A 14,068-nucleotide genomic window follows, 5' to 3' on the forward strand; every position below is an offset into this window, starting at 1 on the left:
AGGTTGCCCAGGACCGTGCCCAGGACACTCTGTACCTTAACACACAAAATTGAAAAGAAGATCTCCAGTTCACAGAGATCTGCGAATGTTTACACACCATGGCAAAAAACAAGCCAGAAAAAGGACAGGTGCCCGTCTATCCTCCAGGCTTTCTTCAAGAAACACATCAGATCCAAAGGTCAAAGACAGCGGCCTCCTGTTGATGGGGTTCTCAATCTTACACCTGGGTTCTTCAGCTCCAACATCAGACATGCCTTCTGCCAGGCTAAGGACTACTGTGACAAATGAAAACAGACAAACTCCCTTACAGACTTGATTTTGTAGTCTCCGGCAACGAAAGGTGGGTTTGCATAGAATAACCAGATGGCATTTAAAAGGAATTAAATGTCAAGCTTATAACTTTGAGGGAGACTTAACATGAAAGAAATTAGTAGATACAAGAAAAAGCTAGAGACAGAGAAACATCTCTTTCTCACCACACTGCTGTTTATCAGCTGGGAAATGATAAGTAGCTGTAGCCAGAATTGTCCAGGTCCTAAAGGGTCCCATCACCCTTGAAGTCTAAAGTCCCAAAATACACCAGACAACAAACCCCCCCACCCACCCTGGTAAAGTGGAGACCCTCCTGGCTTTGCTTACAGAAAACAGCCTGCTATCACAGGATCAAAAGTAGCTGCATTAAGAATCATCTGGGAGCTTACAAAGGAGAAGGGAATCTCACTTACATGGCAGAATAAATCTCTCCCAGCAGACTTCACTTAATGTCTGTATTGTCCTAAAACCAAAACCAGTGTGGTTTGGTGCATGGGAGGGTGTTTGCCTGAGGAGCAGATCAGACAAAGATACAGCTGACCACAGGCAACCCCTCATTCCCAGTTTGAATCAAGAATACATATAGGCTGGAGGGCATGTTCCCAATCTCCCTCTGGGAGGGACAGCATTTACCTCCAGCCAGGCGGCTTCCCCAGCAGAGGTGAATACTGCCTGTGCTGCCGTGTACAAGGTTGTGACACAGGCTCATTCACTTGAGCCCTGGTACTCCAGAGGCTCTGCAACTGAATAAAGCCCCTTCCAAGAGTCCTGCAAAGAGACTTTGCTGAGTTGGTCTCACTCACTGGTTCCTGGCACAAAAGCACAAAGGGATGATGAGCTCACCAATGACTACTGGTATCTCTGCTATGGGGAACCAATTTCCATTTCTTCAGATTAGAGAAATGAAACCAGTGTTCACTTATATTGTCCCTGACACACAGCCTTCGGAACAGCTGCTAGAGACATGGGCATCCTAAAGCACAGGGCTCTGCTCCTGGCTCTTCTCCATCCCCACTGCTTGGCTTTAGTAAAAACATTTTACTAGATTTCCCCGATGTTATTTTTCCAGGTCAACAATCACTGCAGTTGCTATGGGACACTGCCTCATCTTCAACGAGGGAGGTGCCAGCCTCCCAGTCATAAGAAACATTCAATTAAACAAGTGGGAAACAGGAGTGATGAGACACTGGAAGGCAGTTTTGAGCCATGGAATAACATGAGGAAGAAGGAAGGAATGAGTCGAACAGATCTTCAAATTAACATCTAATTCCTCTCACAAGTTCTTCTTTAACTTTTATTTTAGAGATATTACAGGGACAATTTATGTTAGTAAAACAAGCTGTAATGCCTGCTCTCTCCTCAAGAAGAGTTAGAGATTAAGTTCAGTCTTCAAATATCGGTGAGACATGACTACCCAGACTAGATATGGGGTTTACATCTGAGGTCCTTCAACAGCTAAACTTCCAGCCAGAACAGTCCTTGGAAATGCTTTCTGAAGTCTTTCTTTCCATTGTTACTATTATTTTCCCTTTTAATTTTCATAGCAGATCTGCCCTCAAACACCTTTCCCCATTTCCTTGCAAGTGGCTACAATTCAAACCTGCGGTTCATAACCTGTCCTGCTTGATAGAGCAGCTGCCCAGCTGAGTCCTGAAAGCAGAACAGGCCAGTGGGACACAGCACCCCAGGGTCCTCATTTTCCAGGCTTGCTCCATGCTGAATACAGCAAAATTCATATTTTTGTAGGAATGCTGCACATTTAGTCAGACACATCAGCTTCTGCATGGGCCCAGAGCCCACTTAACCATCAGTGGTCTAAGAGATTTGAGAAGCAGAGAGTCACTCCAGGTAGCAGAGCCCACAGTGATATATCATTTCTGTTGAATGCTTGCCCTACATGAACACAGGCAAACATGGGGACTGTAAACTCTTAGGGTGCAACTGGTGGGAGTCATTAAGCAGAGAACATAGAAACTGAGCCTGTGTTCTGAGGAACAATTGCTGAACTTGATTTCCAGAAGCATGGGTTTCAGTTGGATTACCTAGACCTTGAGAGGAGAGCACTAAGTTTACACACTACAGTGAGGACACGAGCGATGGGCGGGAGGAGGTGCATGTGTGGTCCTCTTACAGTTTTAAATCCTCTTCCTCATGCTTCTGCAATTCCACAAACAAATACGTGTGTTTTGAGCGTAGTTTACATGGCAAGATTATGTTTATCTACTGTCTACAGCTCCTGCTGCAGCCAAACCTGACTAGAACTACAGAGGTGACAACGGCACTGGCCTAGGCTTGGTAATCCTCACTTGCGAGTGCAGAAGAGGACTCAATGCAGAGGCAACTGCAGTGGGGCTGGCTCCAGCACTGTGAGGGTGCACCAAGAAACAGGCCAAACCCACAGAGCAAGCTGGGCTCCCTGTACTCTCTCATCTGCCCCATATCAGTTCTCTTGCAGCAGTCAATCTCCATCAAACCTCCTCTTCTAGACCTCCCCCTGCTCTTCGCAGGGCAAAGCTGAGGTGAGACTAAAGGTGAACACACAAGGGGCTTTCACAAAGTAAAAAATAATAAATTAAAGCACACACACAAACCCAAACAACCAGCAAGGCCCAATGCTTCAACATCACTCCAGAGCAGTATGGTATACAGCACCAATAATCCTATAGTGCATGGACATGTGGACTCCATAGTCACCAGAAGCAACAGACATTTGATGTTCTCTGATCCCAGGGAACTGAATGCAGCTGATGCTTACAGGCAACACTTCTGTATCCACCCTGGCTCTGTTCTCAAAAGCTCTGGGCAAATACTGTTAGAAGAGCAAAACCAAAATCATCCTTTTTAATTCCACTCAAGATAAACATCCAAAAGGTGTTTGCAAAGAGACGAGAACAGACTCGGTTCTACACAGCAGAAATTCTTGGAACAGTAATGTTCACCTCTTAACTTACTTATCCTAAGCAGGGAGATAGCATTTTACATACATTCAGAAAGGAATTAGCAAGAAAAACAGTGTAAACTGTTGGGAAGCACCCATCAGAAAGCAACAGTGACCTACAAAACAGTTGTGCTGCAAAGAGATCCCTTTGCAAAGGAGGTCAACTGCTCTGACAACTCACAGCATGGAGCCCTGGCATTCCCCTGGCTCACACTCTGCAGGGGCAGCATTACTCAGCAGTGTTGACACCACAAAGCACAGCAGTCCAGAAAGACAAGAAGGAGCCTGAAGGATTAAAGACCTTCATTATGGGGCCTCATCCAACCTACATTAAGATACAGCAGCTTAGGTCCATCTGTAATTTATAGCCCATTTGGTGCTGAACCTCAGCTCCAAACACAGTCAGATTAAAAGCAGCACTATTTATCACAGGCTGACAACCCTCACAGACATAAGGGGAAGACAGTACAAGGGACACCTAGAACTGGAGAGGCACAGCTAATTTTATCTGTAACGCACGTACTGAGAGGGGAGAATGGGAGATGGGTGCTCACCAGGGCCAACCATTCCTGCTTTCGCCACAGGGATTTAAATACATGCCCTCCCCACTGGCATAACTCAGTTATTACATTGCTGTGATGAGAAGAGATGCCTTTGCACAGGCCAGCTTCTCTGACGGTTCACAGCAAGTCCCTAGCACCGCATAAGTCCCCTCCACCAGAGTGGTACAGCTGGCAGCAGCTGCCATAAACACCATATCTGGTAACGGTTGTTCCATTCCCTTCTCAAAAGGCCCAGAAAGGGCAACTGCCATTGCCCCGAGATACCTCAGTAGCTGAGGAGAAGCAGTCGGTGTTGGGAGACCTCACTCAACACTCACCTCTGCTCAGCCAGACAGAACTACATTAGCCAGATTTGCAAACACAAGGAACAATGCCTTACAGTCAGGCTGGAAAATGCATTTGGAGCACATGAGACATTTCAGGCTTCTCCTCCTCTAAAAACCCCACATTAACCCTTCTGAGTGCAAGGAGACGTGAGCTGTTTCATCTCCATGGATTTACACCAAACTTGCACTTTAGCATGGAGCAAGGCAGTAATGCAGGATCTTCAAGAGCAGATCTTTGAATCATCCCATCAGGCATCTTTTAAAGTAAGAGTAAGAACTATGTAAGAGCTTGCAGTAGCTCTTGCAGCACCAAATCCTCTCCTTGTGGGATTCCAAGTGGTTCCTAGCTGGGAGAATCTGGCCAGAGTGGTGGTCTCTTCACCCCCCACATGAGGGATGGGCTAGAGATGAGTGACACAAAGGAAGAATTTGAATGTTTACTGTCTCCTCCATGAAATTAAATTAGCAAAAAGGTAGGGCCTAAACAAACAGTGGTGATCCTTCAGCAACACATAGTTAATGGTGCAATATCTTTTGCTACAAGATGTTCTGAATGCAAACATTTGGTGGGGGAAGTGGACAAGTTTAAGTAAAATAAGTTCATCGGGCTACTAAGGTACAGGCAGCAGTTAGTTCTTCCCGAGAATTCCCATAGACCAAAATACATGCTGTTCTCATGGTCTCCCCTAGGTGCCCACTTCTGGTGCCTGCAGGAGATAGGGTACCAGGGGAAACAGACTGTATGGGTCTACAACAGGATGGATGCTCTCAAGCCCCATTCATGCAAGCAGGCCACGTAGCACATGCATTTACTTGCAATGTCACAACAAGGGAATGAACGCAAAACCCGACAGTGTTCTTGCAGATCCAACTCACCACAGCTACTGAGCCAGTGCCCAAGCACCACAAAAATCAACACCCTCATGAACCATTTCAGGAACATGACAGGAAAAGTTGCATTGCAGAATACCACTGAGGGGTTTCCCAAGAATGACTTGTTCTGTCCAAGGCAGGATAAAGGGTTTCTATGAACAAAAATATATACACGGAAGCCGCTGATTTTTTAAGCCTCTAGATTATTTCACTGCACGTGCTCCACACCAAATAGCACTGTTCTCCCCTGTTAACGGGCCTTTGGCCAAAGAACTTTTATTTCTTTGGAATAACCAAGTCCTAGGAATAGAAGTTAAAAAAAGGAACCCCCACATAGAACAGTCTGGCTGCAGACAACTGTCTGGAACAACCACTCGGCTTGTGTGTAGTAACTGGGTGACAGGATATGGAAGGATTATTTTGTATTTTCCCAGCTTACACCCAGACACCCTCTCAGCACACTGGAGGATGGATCTAGATGCCTGTCTGTCACCTTTCCGCAGGATGGGAAATTCCCTCTTCAACCAAAGAAAAGTTTCTTCTCATCTTATGCCCATACAGAGCTTGGCAGATTGTGGCCTCTAATGCCAAGAAGGACATCAGTTAAAAAAATAGCCTGCACCATGCAAACAATGTGAGCCCATTAGGAAGGAGTAAAATAAGACAGATTTCTGGAGAGAATGAGTGTGTTGGGATGGGATCTGTATGCCATGAGCAACTTGAATTCTGTGATCAGCCTGCAATCAGTGGCTGAAAACCAGGGATGTAGCCCAGTCAATCAATCAGCTAACCAAGACCAGTCAATAGTTTGTTTCCTAGAAGTGTCAGAAACCAAGGTCTGCCTACTCTCATTGTGGACATTAATGAATATTAAGATATTTGGGAGTATTTCATTCAGGAATCTTCTGTCCTTTCAGAAACCTAAACTCAAATAAGGACCTGCCTTGCAGTCAGGCAAAAAACCTCAGGTCAACCCATCCCTGAAATGGTACACATGACTAATAAAGACCTCCTTATGCTACCTAGGCTTAGGCACTAGTTGCCTCTTTCCCTCAGAAGGTGTTTCTAGCCCTGAACTCTTAGGTCTTCTCATATGGGCTGATGCTGGAACAAGGGCCGAGAGGTGACCCCAGGCAAAGCGCTAAAGGGCTTTCCTTAGGTGAGTTTGCTGGGTACAAAGACCAACCCACCCATGTCATGCCAGTCCCACACAAGGTAGCCCATCTGAGGAAGCCAATCCATAGCCTCACAGTCTACCATGCCTGAGGGACACCTCCCCAGGTTTCACCACATCTCGCTGACAGCACTCATTTAGAAGGTGCATGCCAGTGGAGCACAAGCACTGACCTCCCAGCACCACAGCTCAAACCTTGGCAAGCTGAAAGGGCTCTGCAGCAGGACTTCATCTCTACAGTGAGCCTGGACGGTGAGCCAGCTGGCCAAGAGTGCTGGGGAAGGAGAGGGCTGGAAACAAAGACTGTCTACACTAGCTGCTTGCAAGGCTGATAGTTACATAACCTTACTCAGGCTCTTAGCTCCTGCCATGCTAACCCACAGCAACTAAGGAAGACCCAGGATCTGGATTGCTGCATGTGCAGCTATGTGACAGCTTTGATGTAAACCTTCCAAGCAAGATACTTTCCTACATCCAGGAAGCTTTCCTAAGTGTCCACAGTATTTCACACCCCATGAAGGCTAGACTAGAGAGGCAACCAGGTGAGCTCTTCACATGATGTATTTTGTTGTAGCATTCCCATTCTGCTAGGGCTGTCTCACAGAGAACAGCAAACATTCACCTGGCCAAGGACTTGGTGTGCTGCAGTAATTAAAGAGGAGGAAGAGAGTGAGGTGTCCCTGCCCATGGCAGGGGGGTTGGAACTAGATGATCTCAAGGTCCTTTCCAACCCTAACTATTCTGTGATTCTATACAAGATCCACTCCCACTGCCTCAGCCAGCTCCTGAGATGCTCCAGCCTCAAAATGCCTGTCCTACAACAACTGAACGACTCATAATACTGTATATACTGAGGTACACATGAAGATCAGGTCAATGTTCAAACAGACCAGTCCATGGCAGCGATAATGAGTCTGAAAAGCAAGAACAGAGCAAGAGAGGGGAGAAATGCCCAGAGGCACCCAGTTGGTCCCGAAGAAGCCTTTTTTGAACTGTGCTTCACCTGTGTGCCATGTTCCCACAGCTTGGGCAGGCCTGTGTCGAGAGTAGAATGGAGACAGCTCTGCAAGGTCACACTGGGCCATATGTCCTTTACATTGACTTTTAGGCCTGGGTCAGAACAGAGTTTGCACCTCAGAGGGAATGCTTTCTGTGCAGATAAAGGTCAGAACTAATTGGCTTTTCTCTAAATCCTTGCCTGGGTGTTCATGCTGAGTAGTTGTGAGTGGTACTGATGCCTATTCAAAAACAGCTTAGCTGGCTTACTCTGCTGGTCAACGATGGCAAGAGGACAAACAGGCTCTGCCCACGACCACGTACAACAGTTACTGCAGAGAAAACAGCCCTGAGTGCACACATACCTGTGATGCTGGTTGCTAGGAAGAGTTGGGTCACCAGGCAACCCGAATCCCACTGAACAGGAGAACAGGGGCTACAGATAAATGCATGGGGGTAGGAGGGGTTGGCGCTGCCTACGCTGCGGGTGGTGGTTTATTTCCCACTGAAAAGGGAATACAGCCCCTGATTCCCATACTGAGGCATCCCAACAACACTTCCGTAGCCCCAGCATGCTTGAGGAACAGCCAGAAGAGCTGGCCACCCACCGCTCCTCAGAGATGTCCTCACTGAATGCAAGCCTTGCCTTTTACTTTAAAAAAGGTGAACTCACTGCTCTGCAAGACATAATTAAAGTAAGTTATGACCTGGGTCTGCTTTCTATTTTCACTTAAGCTATAAGCTGTTTTCCCGATCAGGAAAACTTTAGCATCCCAAATAGTGCAACATAAATTCAGGAGTTATAAGACAGTGCATGACAGCAGGAAATGAAGTGCAAAGTCCAGCAACGCAAAAAGGATTTATCTGTTTAACTTCATGCAAAAGTTCAATACACAGTATTCCCTTTACAGAATTCATTTTGCATTCAAGTAAAAATCAAGAATTTAGAAATACAAGAAAAACTAATGATATTTCTTCATTACACTGGTAAGTTTTTCTTCTTTTAATTTAGCCCATATTTTCCTATCAGTCAGAAAGAAGGCAGCTGAGAGGATGTCCACTGAACTATCCCAACCTCAGTGAACTGCCCATTATGCTGTATCTGCAATATCTGCAATTTGTCTAAAGTCCAACTCTCTGGAATTAAGTCATTACAGGAGGTTATCAGCACTGGATGTCAGCACAGGAAAGATGACAACCCTTAAAGATTTAGACATTAGAAGCCAAGTAGAAAGATTTGCAAACCTATTATTTTACAATCCCTCAGGCATAAATCTCAAAACCTCAAGGTTTCTGAGTGGCTGGGATTGCCTGTTCTATTCTTTCCCTTGGCTAAGGGTCTATCACAGCATTTCTAACCCATTAACATAATTCTAGTCCAAAATACCACAAGCCTAACTTTAGGCATATTCACAGATACTCCAATAGCCAAAACTGTACTTACACACTTACATTCATGCAAGCGCTTGTGTCCCTCCTGAGCAAGAGCAAGACAAACCAGAAGGATCAAACGTTACCAGGTGCTAAGAGGAGGAAAAGCAAAGCTGGAGGAATGAACCTGCTTGGTGAGATGTGCTGAAAAACCCATGAAGGAGACAAAACCTTCATACACCACAGGAGACAGACAAAGGTACATTTTCACTAAGCCAGGCTGTCTTCAGCAAGCCTGAAGAGCACAGGCTGGCTTGAGCACGTGACAAGCAATCAGCCCAAAAGAAAGAAGGAAATTAATCTGTTCTCATTCATACAAAGCATGAGCCCTTACACAGATCTTTGAAAGCACACCCACTGTGCACCAATAATAATGACTCTACTTCACTCTTCTTTTGGTCTGAGGAGAAAAAAAAACTTAAATCATGCACTCCTGGCTCTGCAGAGTAACCAGCTGCCACCAGGACAGTGACTCAAGTCACAGCCTTCAAGCCTGAGGTTCACTTTGCAGAGTCAAGCGAACCCCTTCATATAGGAAGGATCGGGATGATTCCCATGCTGGCCAGACTGGAGTCTTACAGCTGATTCCAGATACAGGTGTCAGCAGAAAACCAGCATGGTCCCCACTGCTGTGCACGCACACATGCGAGCTGCAAGGGCACGTGAAGAGAGCTGATACAGTGGCTTTGTTAGTGTCTCATCCACAGTTCCCTGGTGGAACAGACACCCGTGTTCCATGTCACCCACAGTTCCCATGTCACCAGAACAGACTCACCTATGACTTCATGTCATTGATGGGCATTAAGGAAATGACAAACATGTCTGCCTTACCTCTGGCGAGGACAAAAAGGAAAATGCCAAGCACATAAGTAATTTAACAACTTTTTTGGATTGGAACATCAATTGTATCACCTCCAAACCTGTCTGTGTCAACAGCAAAGTTGGAACGGAATTGCCACCCTGAAAGTGCTCAATTTTCTTCAGCTGCATGTTCCAGCCAGCTACTTTTTTAACACCCCACAATCCCAGTACTTCATTCTGATAACACCTAGGGCCACAAATTAAGGGCTTAGTTTGACTGGTAATGCACAGACTTGTTCCAACGAGATGCTCCCTCTGCCCCAAGGAGCTTGCTTGCAAGCAAAGCTTAGAAAATAGACGCCTACACTTTAGCTACTACACAAATGTGCAAGGGCACAAGAGTTGAAGAGAGATTTGGAAGAAATGCATTTGTGTGAGAAAACCCTAACCCAAGGTGCAGGGATGAATAAGACATCTCATTAGTAGAAAGCTTGCTGTGTCAGTGGAGAATACTTCTAAGGACTTGGTACTCAACAACAATGCACCCTGAGCAAGGTCGCTGACTACATCAAGCTGTGTGTTGCGGTCAACACACAGCCATCCAGAGGGACCTGGACAGGCCTAGCAGGAGAGGAGGGCCAGTGCAAACCTCATGAAGTTCAACAAGGCCAAGTACAAGATCCTGCATCTCGGCTGGGACAATCCCAGCACAAATACAGGCTGGGAGGAGAATGGATTGAAAGCAGCCCTGGGGAGAAGGACTTGGAGGTGCTGGTTGACAAGAAGCTCAAAATGACCTGGCAGTGTGCACTTGCAGCCCAGAAACCAACCGTATCCTGGGCTGCATCAAAAGCAGCATGACCAGCAGGTCAAGGGAGATGATTCTCTCCCTGTACTTCACTCTCACGAGACCTCACCTACAGCACTGTGTTCAGCTCTGGGGGCAACAACACGAGGGATGTGGACCTGCTCGAGCAAGTCCAGAGGCCACAAAGAACAGAAGGATGGAGCACCTCTCCTATGGAAACAGGCTGAGAGAGTTGGGCTTGTTCAGCCTGGAGAAGAGAAGGCTCTGGGGAGACCTTAGAGCAGCTTCCAGTGGCTAAAGGGGCCTACAAGACACTTGGAAAGGGACTTTTTACAAGGGCTTGTAGGGATAGGACAAGGAGCAATGGCTTTAAACTGACAGAAGGGAGATTTAGATATTAGGAAATTCTCTGTGAGGGTGGAAAGACACTGGCACAGGGTGCCACAAGAAGCTGTGGCTGCTCCATCTCTGACAGTGCTCAAGGCCACGCTGGACAGCAACCTGATCTAGCAGAAGGTGCCACTGCCCATGGTAGGGGGTGGAACTAGATAAGCTCTAAGGTCCCTTCCAACCCAAACCATTCTATAACTATTCATGCTTTAGCCACAGCAGCTGAAGGACTCTAAGCCATTTGGCTGGACTATGAACCATAACAGCTCAGGAACAGACATGCTGCCACTTACCCATCTCTGCTACAGTGGAACAAGTGCCCAGTGGGGAGGCAGCAAGGTCAGCAGGACCTGACTTCCAAGGGTTCAGATTTGAATCCTAATTACCACACTTCACAGCCTAGCTACCCCTAGTACAAACTACTGGCAACACTAACCTAACAGCAGGTGAAACATCAGTCTGTCAATCCCTCCCTTCCCCTTATGGTGACTTCTGGTGAAAGGGCAATAAAAGAGACACTAACCTCAGCAACACCAATCATCAGACCTCTTGAGTCAAAGCCCTCTGAGCAGTGTTAGCTGTCAGCTGCCTAAAGGCCAACTTTAATAGGGAACAAAAAGAAGAAAACTTCATTATATCAACACCCAAAGCTTGTGTATTTCCTCGTTTCACTTACAGGAGACAATGTCAGCCTCTCAGCTTCTCCAAGGAGGGGAAGACTAGGAAGACAGATCACAGCAACATTAAACCTGTTCAGCACACATGGTACCAAAGTAAGGCCCGCAGAGTGGGCAGAAATTTCATCCTGAAAAGATTTCCAAAGGTTGGCTGACAATCCAAGGTTGGTCAAATCTCCCAAGCTTACAAGAACGAGTTGACAGTTTATCCAAGGACAGTCTCCTGGGACTTTGCCTTATGGTAATACTGTTGCAAGCTGGAAACAAAACAGCAGCTTGCTTTTCCTTGAATTCGGGAACTTCCAACAAAGGTCATAAAGTAGAAAAGCAAATGGGTAATGAGGAAGAAGAGCAGCTAAGCACACTGTTTTTAAAGCTCTGGAAGCTCTTGATTTGGGTGGTGGATGCAGAACAGTTTTTATTCCACCCAAATTAGATGCTCATTCTCCACTTACACTACTATAGACCTGATTTTATGCTCACACCTAACTAACTTTTCACTAGGTTTCAAACTGAACCTTTTAAATAATGCACGTAACATGTGCCAGAAAATACATAAACCTGTAGAGACACAGAGCAGCATGAGGAAGTTGAGAAGGCAGTTTGGTCCATGCATGGCAGCCTCATGTCATCTGAGGGCAATAGAGGGAGATGGTACAGGACACTTGGCCTTACCAGAGGGTCCATGCAGGGAGCCATGGGAAGCTTCCATATCACTTGCTGCTTGTGGCACCTACCCACTTTCCACACCTGCAAGGAGATCTGGCCCAATGCCTAAGATAGAGCACTGCACGGTGTTAATGTCAAGTGATTATAGATGCTGACACAAGGCTCAACCAAGACCAAGCAGCTGCACAAGATCCCCAAAGGCCCACAAAACATACATAAACCCAGAGTTTGAAAGTTTGGCTTTCTGCCCAATCACATGTATACCAGCCATTGTACCACTCCCCAAAGCAAGCTGCAATGATACCTCTGATGCTCTGTGCATCAGCCTTGCAAGAACCAGTGCAAGATTAAGCCTCTCTTCTCTATTGAGCCACCAAAAATGCAGACGACCTGTTTGCAGTACAAATCCCTGGCACCAGTATGGACAAAATGGCTGCAGATACCCACTCCTGCAGGTCTTCCTGCATGCCTCCAAGCATCCCAAAGGCTGTATATACCCCCCCGAGCTCTTTCCAAAGATTCTCCTGGTTTCTCAACCTGGGGTTCCAAGAAACAAACAAGGCCCTGAAACACAGTGTTCAAGAGAAATCCCCCCCAGTCTCTGCAGAGATTCACTGCACTGAATAGGTCCATTACAGCCTAAAGCATTGCCCTTGTTTCCAAAAATAAAGTCTAATCCTGCCTCCTCCGAGAACCATAGAATGTGCAATCCCCAAAGGAAGAAGTTCACAGACACAGCAAGCTTTGAGGAAGCATCAGCACTGTTTCTAACCAAGTTGCCATCAGCCAGTCCAGTGAGTGTGCAGAAGCGCAGCCACACAGCAATCCGCCCTGTGCAACACATACAAAAGACCACTAGAGCTTGGTATACGAATCCCCAGCCCCCAACTCACGCAACAAGGGCTGCTACTTTTCCCAGATCCCTTCCTTGATTTGTGGCCAGACACTACACTTCCCACCGTACTGATGCCAATCCAGAGCAGCTCTGCTGATTACAGAGGGTATCCCTGAGTTCACACCACTTTTGCCAAGTCAGGATCTGGTATTTTTTTGTAACTCACTCCCCATGACTCCATTTTATCCCATTGCATATGGCTCAAAAATTCCTCCTTGCATTTGGCAGGAAAGGCTTAGATATTCCTTATCCTGAATTTGTGATCCTCATTTTTTCTTTTGAGCACTAAGAAAGGATGTAAGCAGAGTCTGAAAAGCCAGGGGTCAGTGCAGTGAGCCAGCCTGTAAACTCCAGCTCAGAATCTGTCCTTTAGAACCAGAAGAGAGAAATGCAAATAATGAGCCAAAAGGCATTTTAGGCAAACCATGTTTGTATAGTACCTGGCAGAGTGGGGTTCCAGCCTGGCAAGGGCTGGGAGGTTGCACACATACAGAGGTAACTAGACAGACAGTCAAATGCCTATGTAGTTAAATATGAACCCTGTTAAAAGCAAGTACTTCTAAAGGACAAATACATCTACCTTTATCCACCTTTCTGTATTACCTATTGAATTGTGCAGAACAATCCTAAGAGCAAAGAAACAGGACTTCAGTAAGAGGAACACAGGCTAGGCCAGCTCAACTAAGCACACTGGCTGAGAGGAAACTGACCAGGCATAATAAACACTGCAAGTTACTAGCTTCCCAAGGCCCCGTTATTAGTTACCTGAAGGGTACAAAAAACAACAGTGACAAAACGGGCTGTTCTTACCTTTAGCTGAAAAGGTTGAATTTCGTTCAAACTCTGGTTCCTGAGCTTTTTGGTGAGGATCTTCAGCATGGTACAAATCCGAGGAGCCAAGAAAGGGTTAAGTATACACGCACGCCTCTTACATCTGCCGAGCCGCCGCTGCTGCTGCGCTCGGAGGAGCTCCGCAGAGCTCGCATCCAGCACCCCAGGTACACGGCGGCAGGGTGAGGCTCTGGACAGCCCGCTCCAGCTCTGCCCCTCTCTCTTCCGCACCGCACTCTGTCCTACAGCCCTCGGCGGTGGGAGGGAGAGGGAACCCCTTTCCAAAGCCTACTAATAAACACCAAACTTCCTTCGCTTTCAGCCCCCTCCCCGGCTACGCTTCCTAAAGCACGGAGGTACAGCTGGCAGCGTGCTGAAGGGAAC

At 46.6% G+C, this 14,068-nt stretch overlaps 1 protein-coding gene across 2 annotated transcripts in view; it reads right to left on the reverse strand.

The window, feature by feature from the left end:
• Nucleotides 1–13,732, reverse strand: part of LOC308219572 (uncharacterized protein) — a gene marked incomplete at both ends in the record, with an annotated part of 53,523 nt that extends 39,791 nt beyond the window's left edge. For both annotated transcript variants that reach the window (XM_080614772.1, XM_080614771.1), the window contains one exon: nucleotides 13,664–13,732. In XM_080614772.1, coding sequence (XP_080470898.1) covers nucleotides 13,664–13,732 — 69 coding nt within the window. The remainder of the gene's footprint in view (nucleotides 1–13,663) is intronic.
• Nucleotides 13,733–14,068: the final 336 nt, after the last annotated feature.

This window comes from Psittacula echo (assembly GCF_963264785.1).
Source record: "Psittacula echo genome assembly, chromosome: 4".
Lineage (NCBI taxonomy): Eukaryota > Metazoa > Chordata > Aves > Psittaciformes > Psittacidae > Psittacula > Psittacula echo.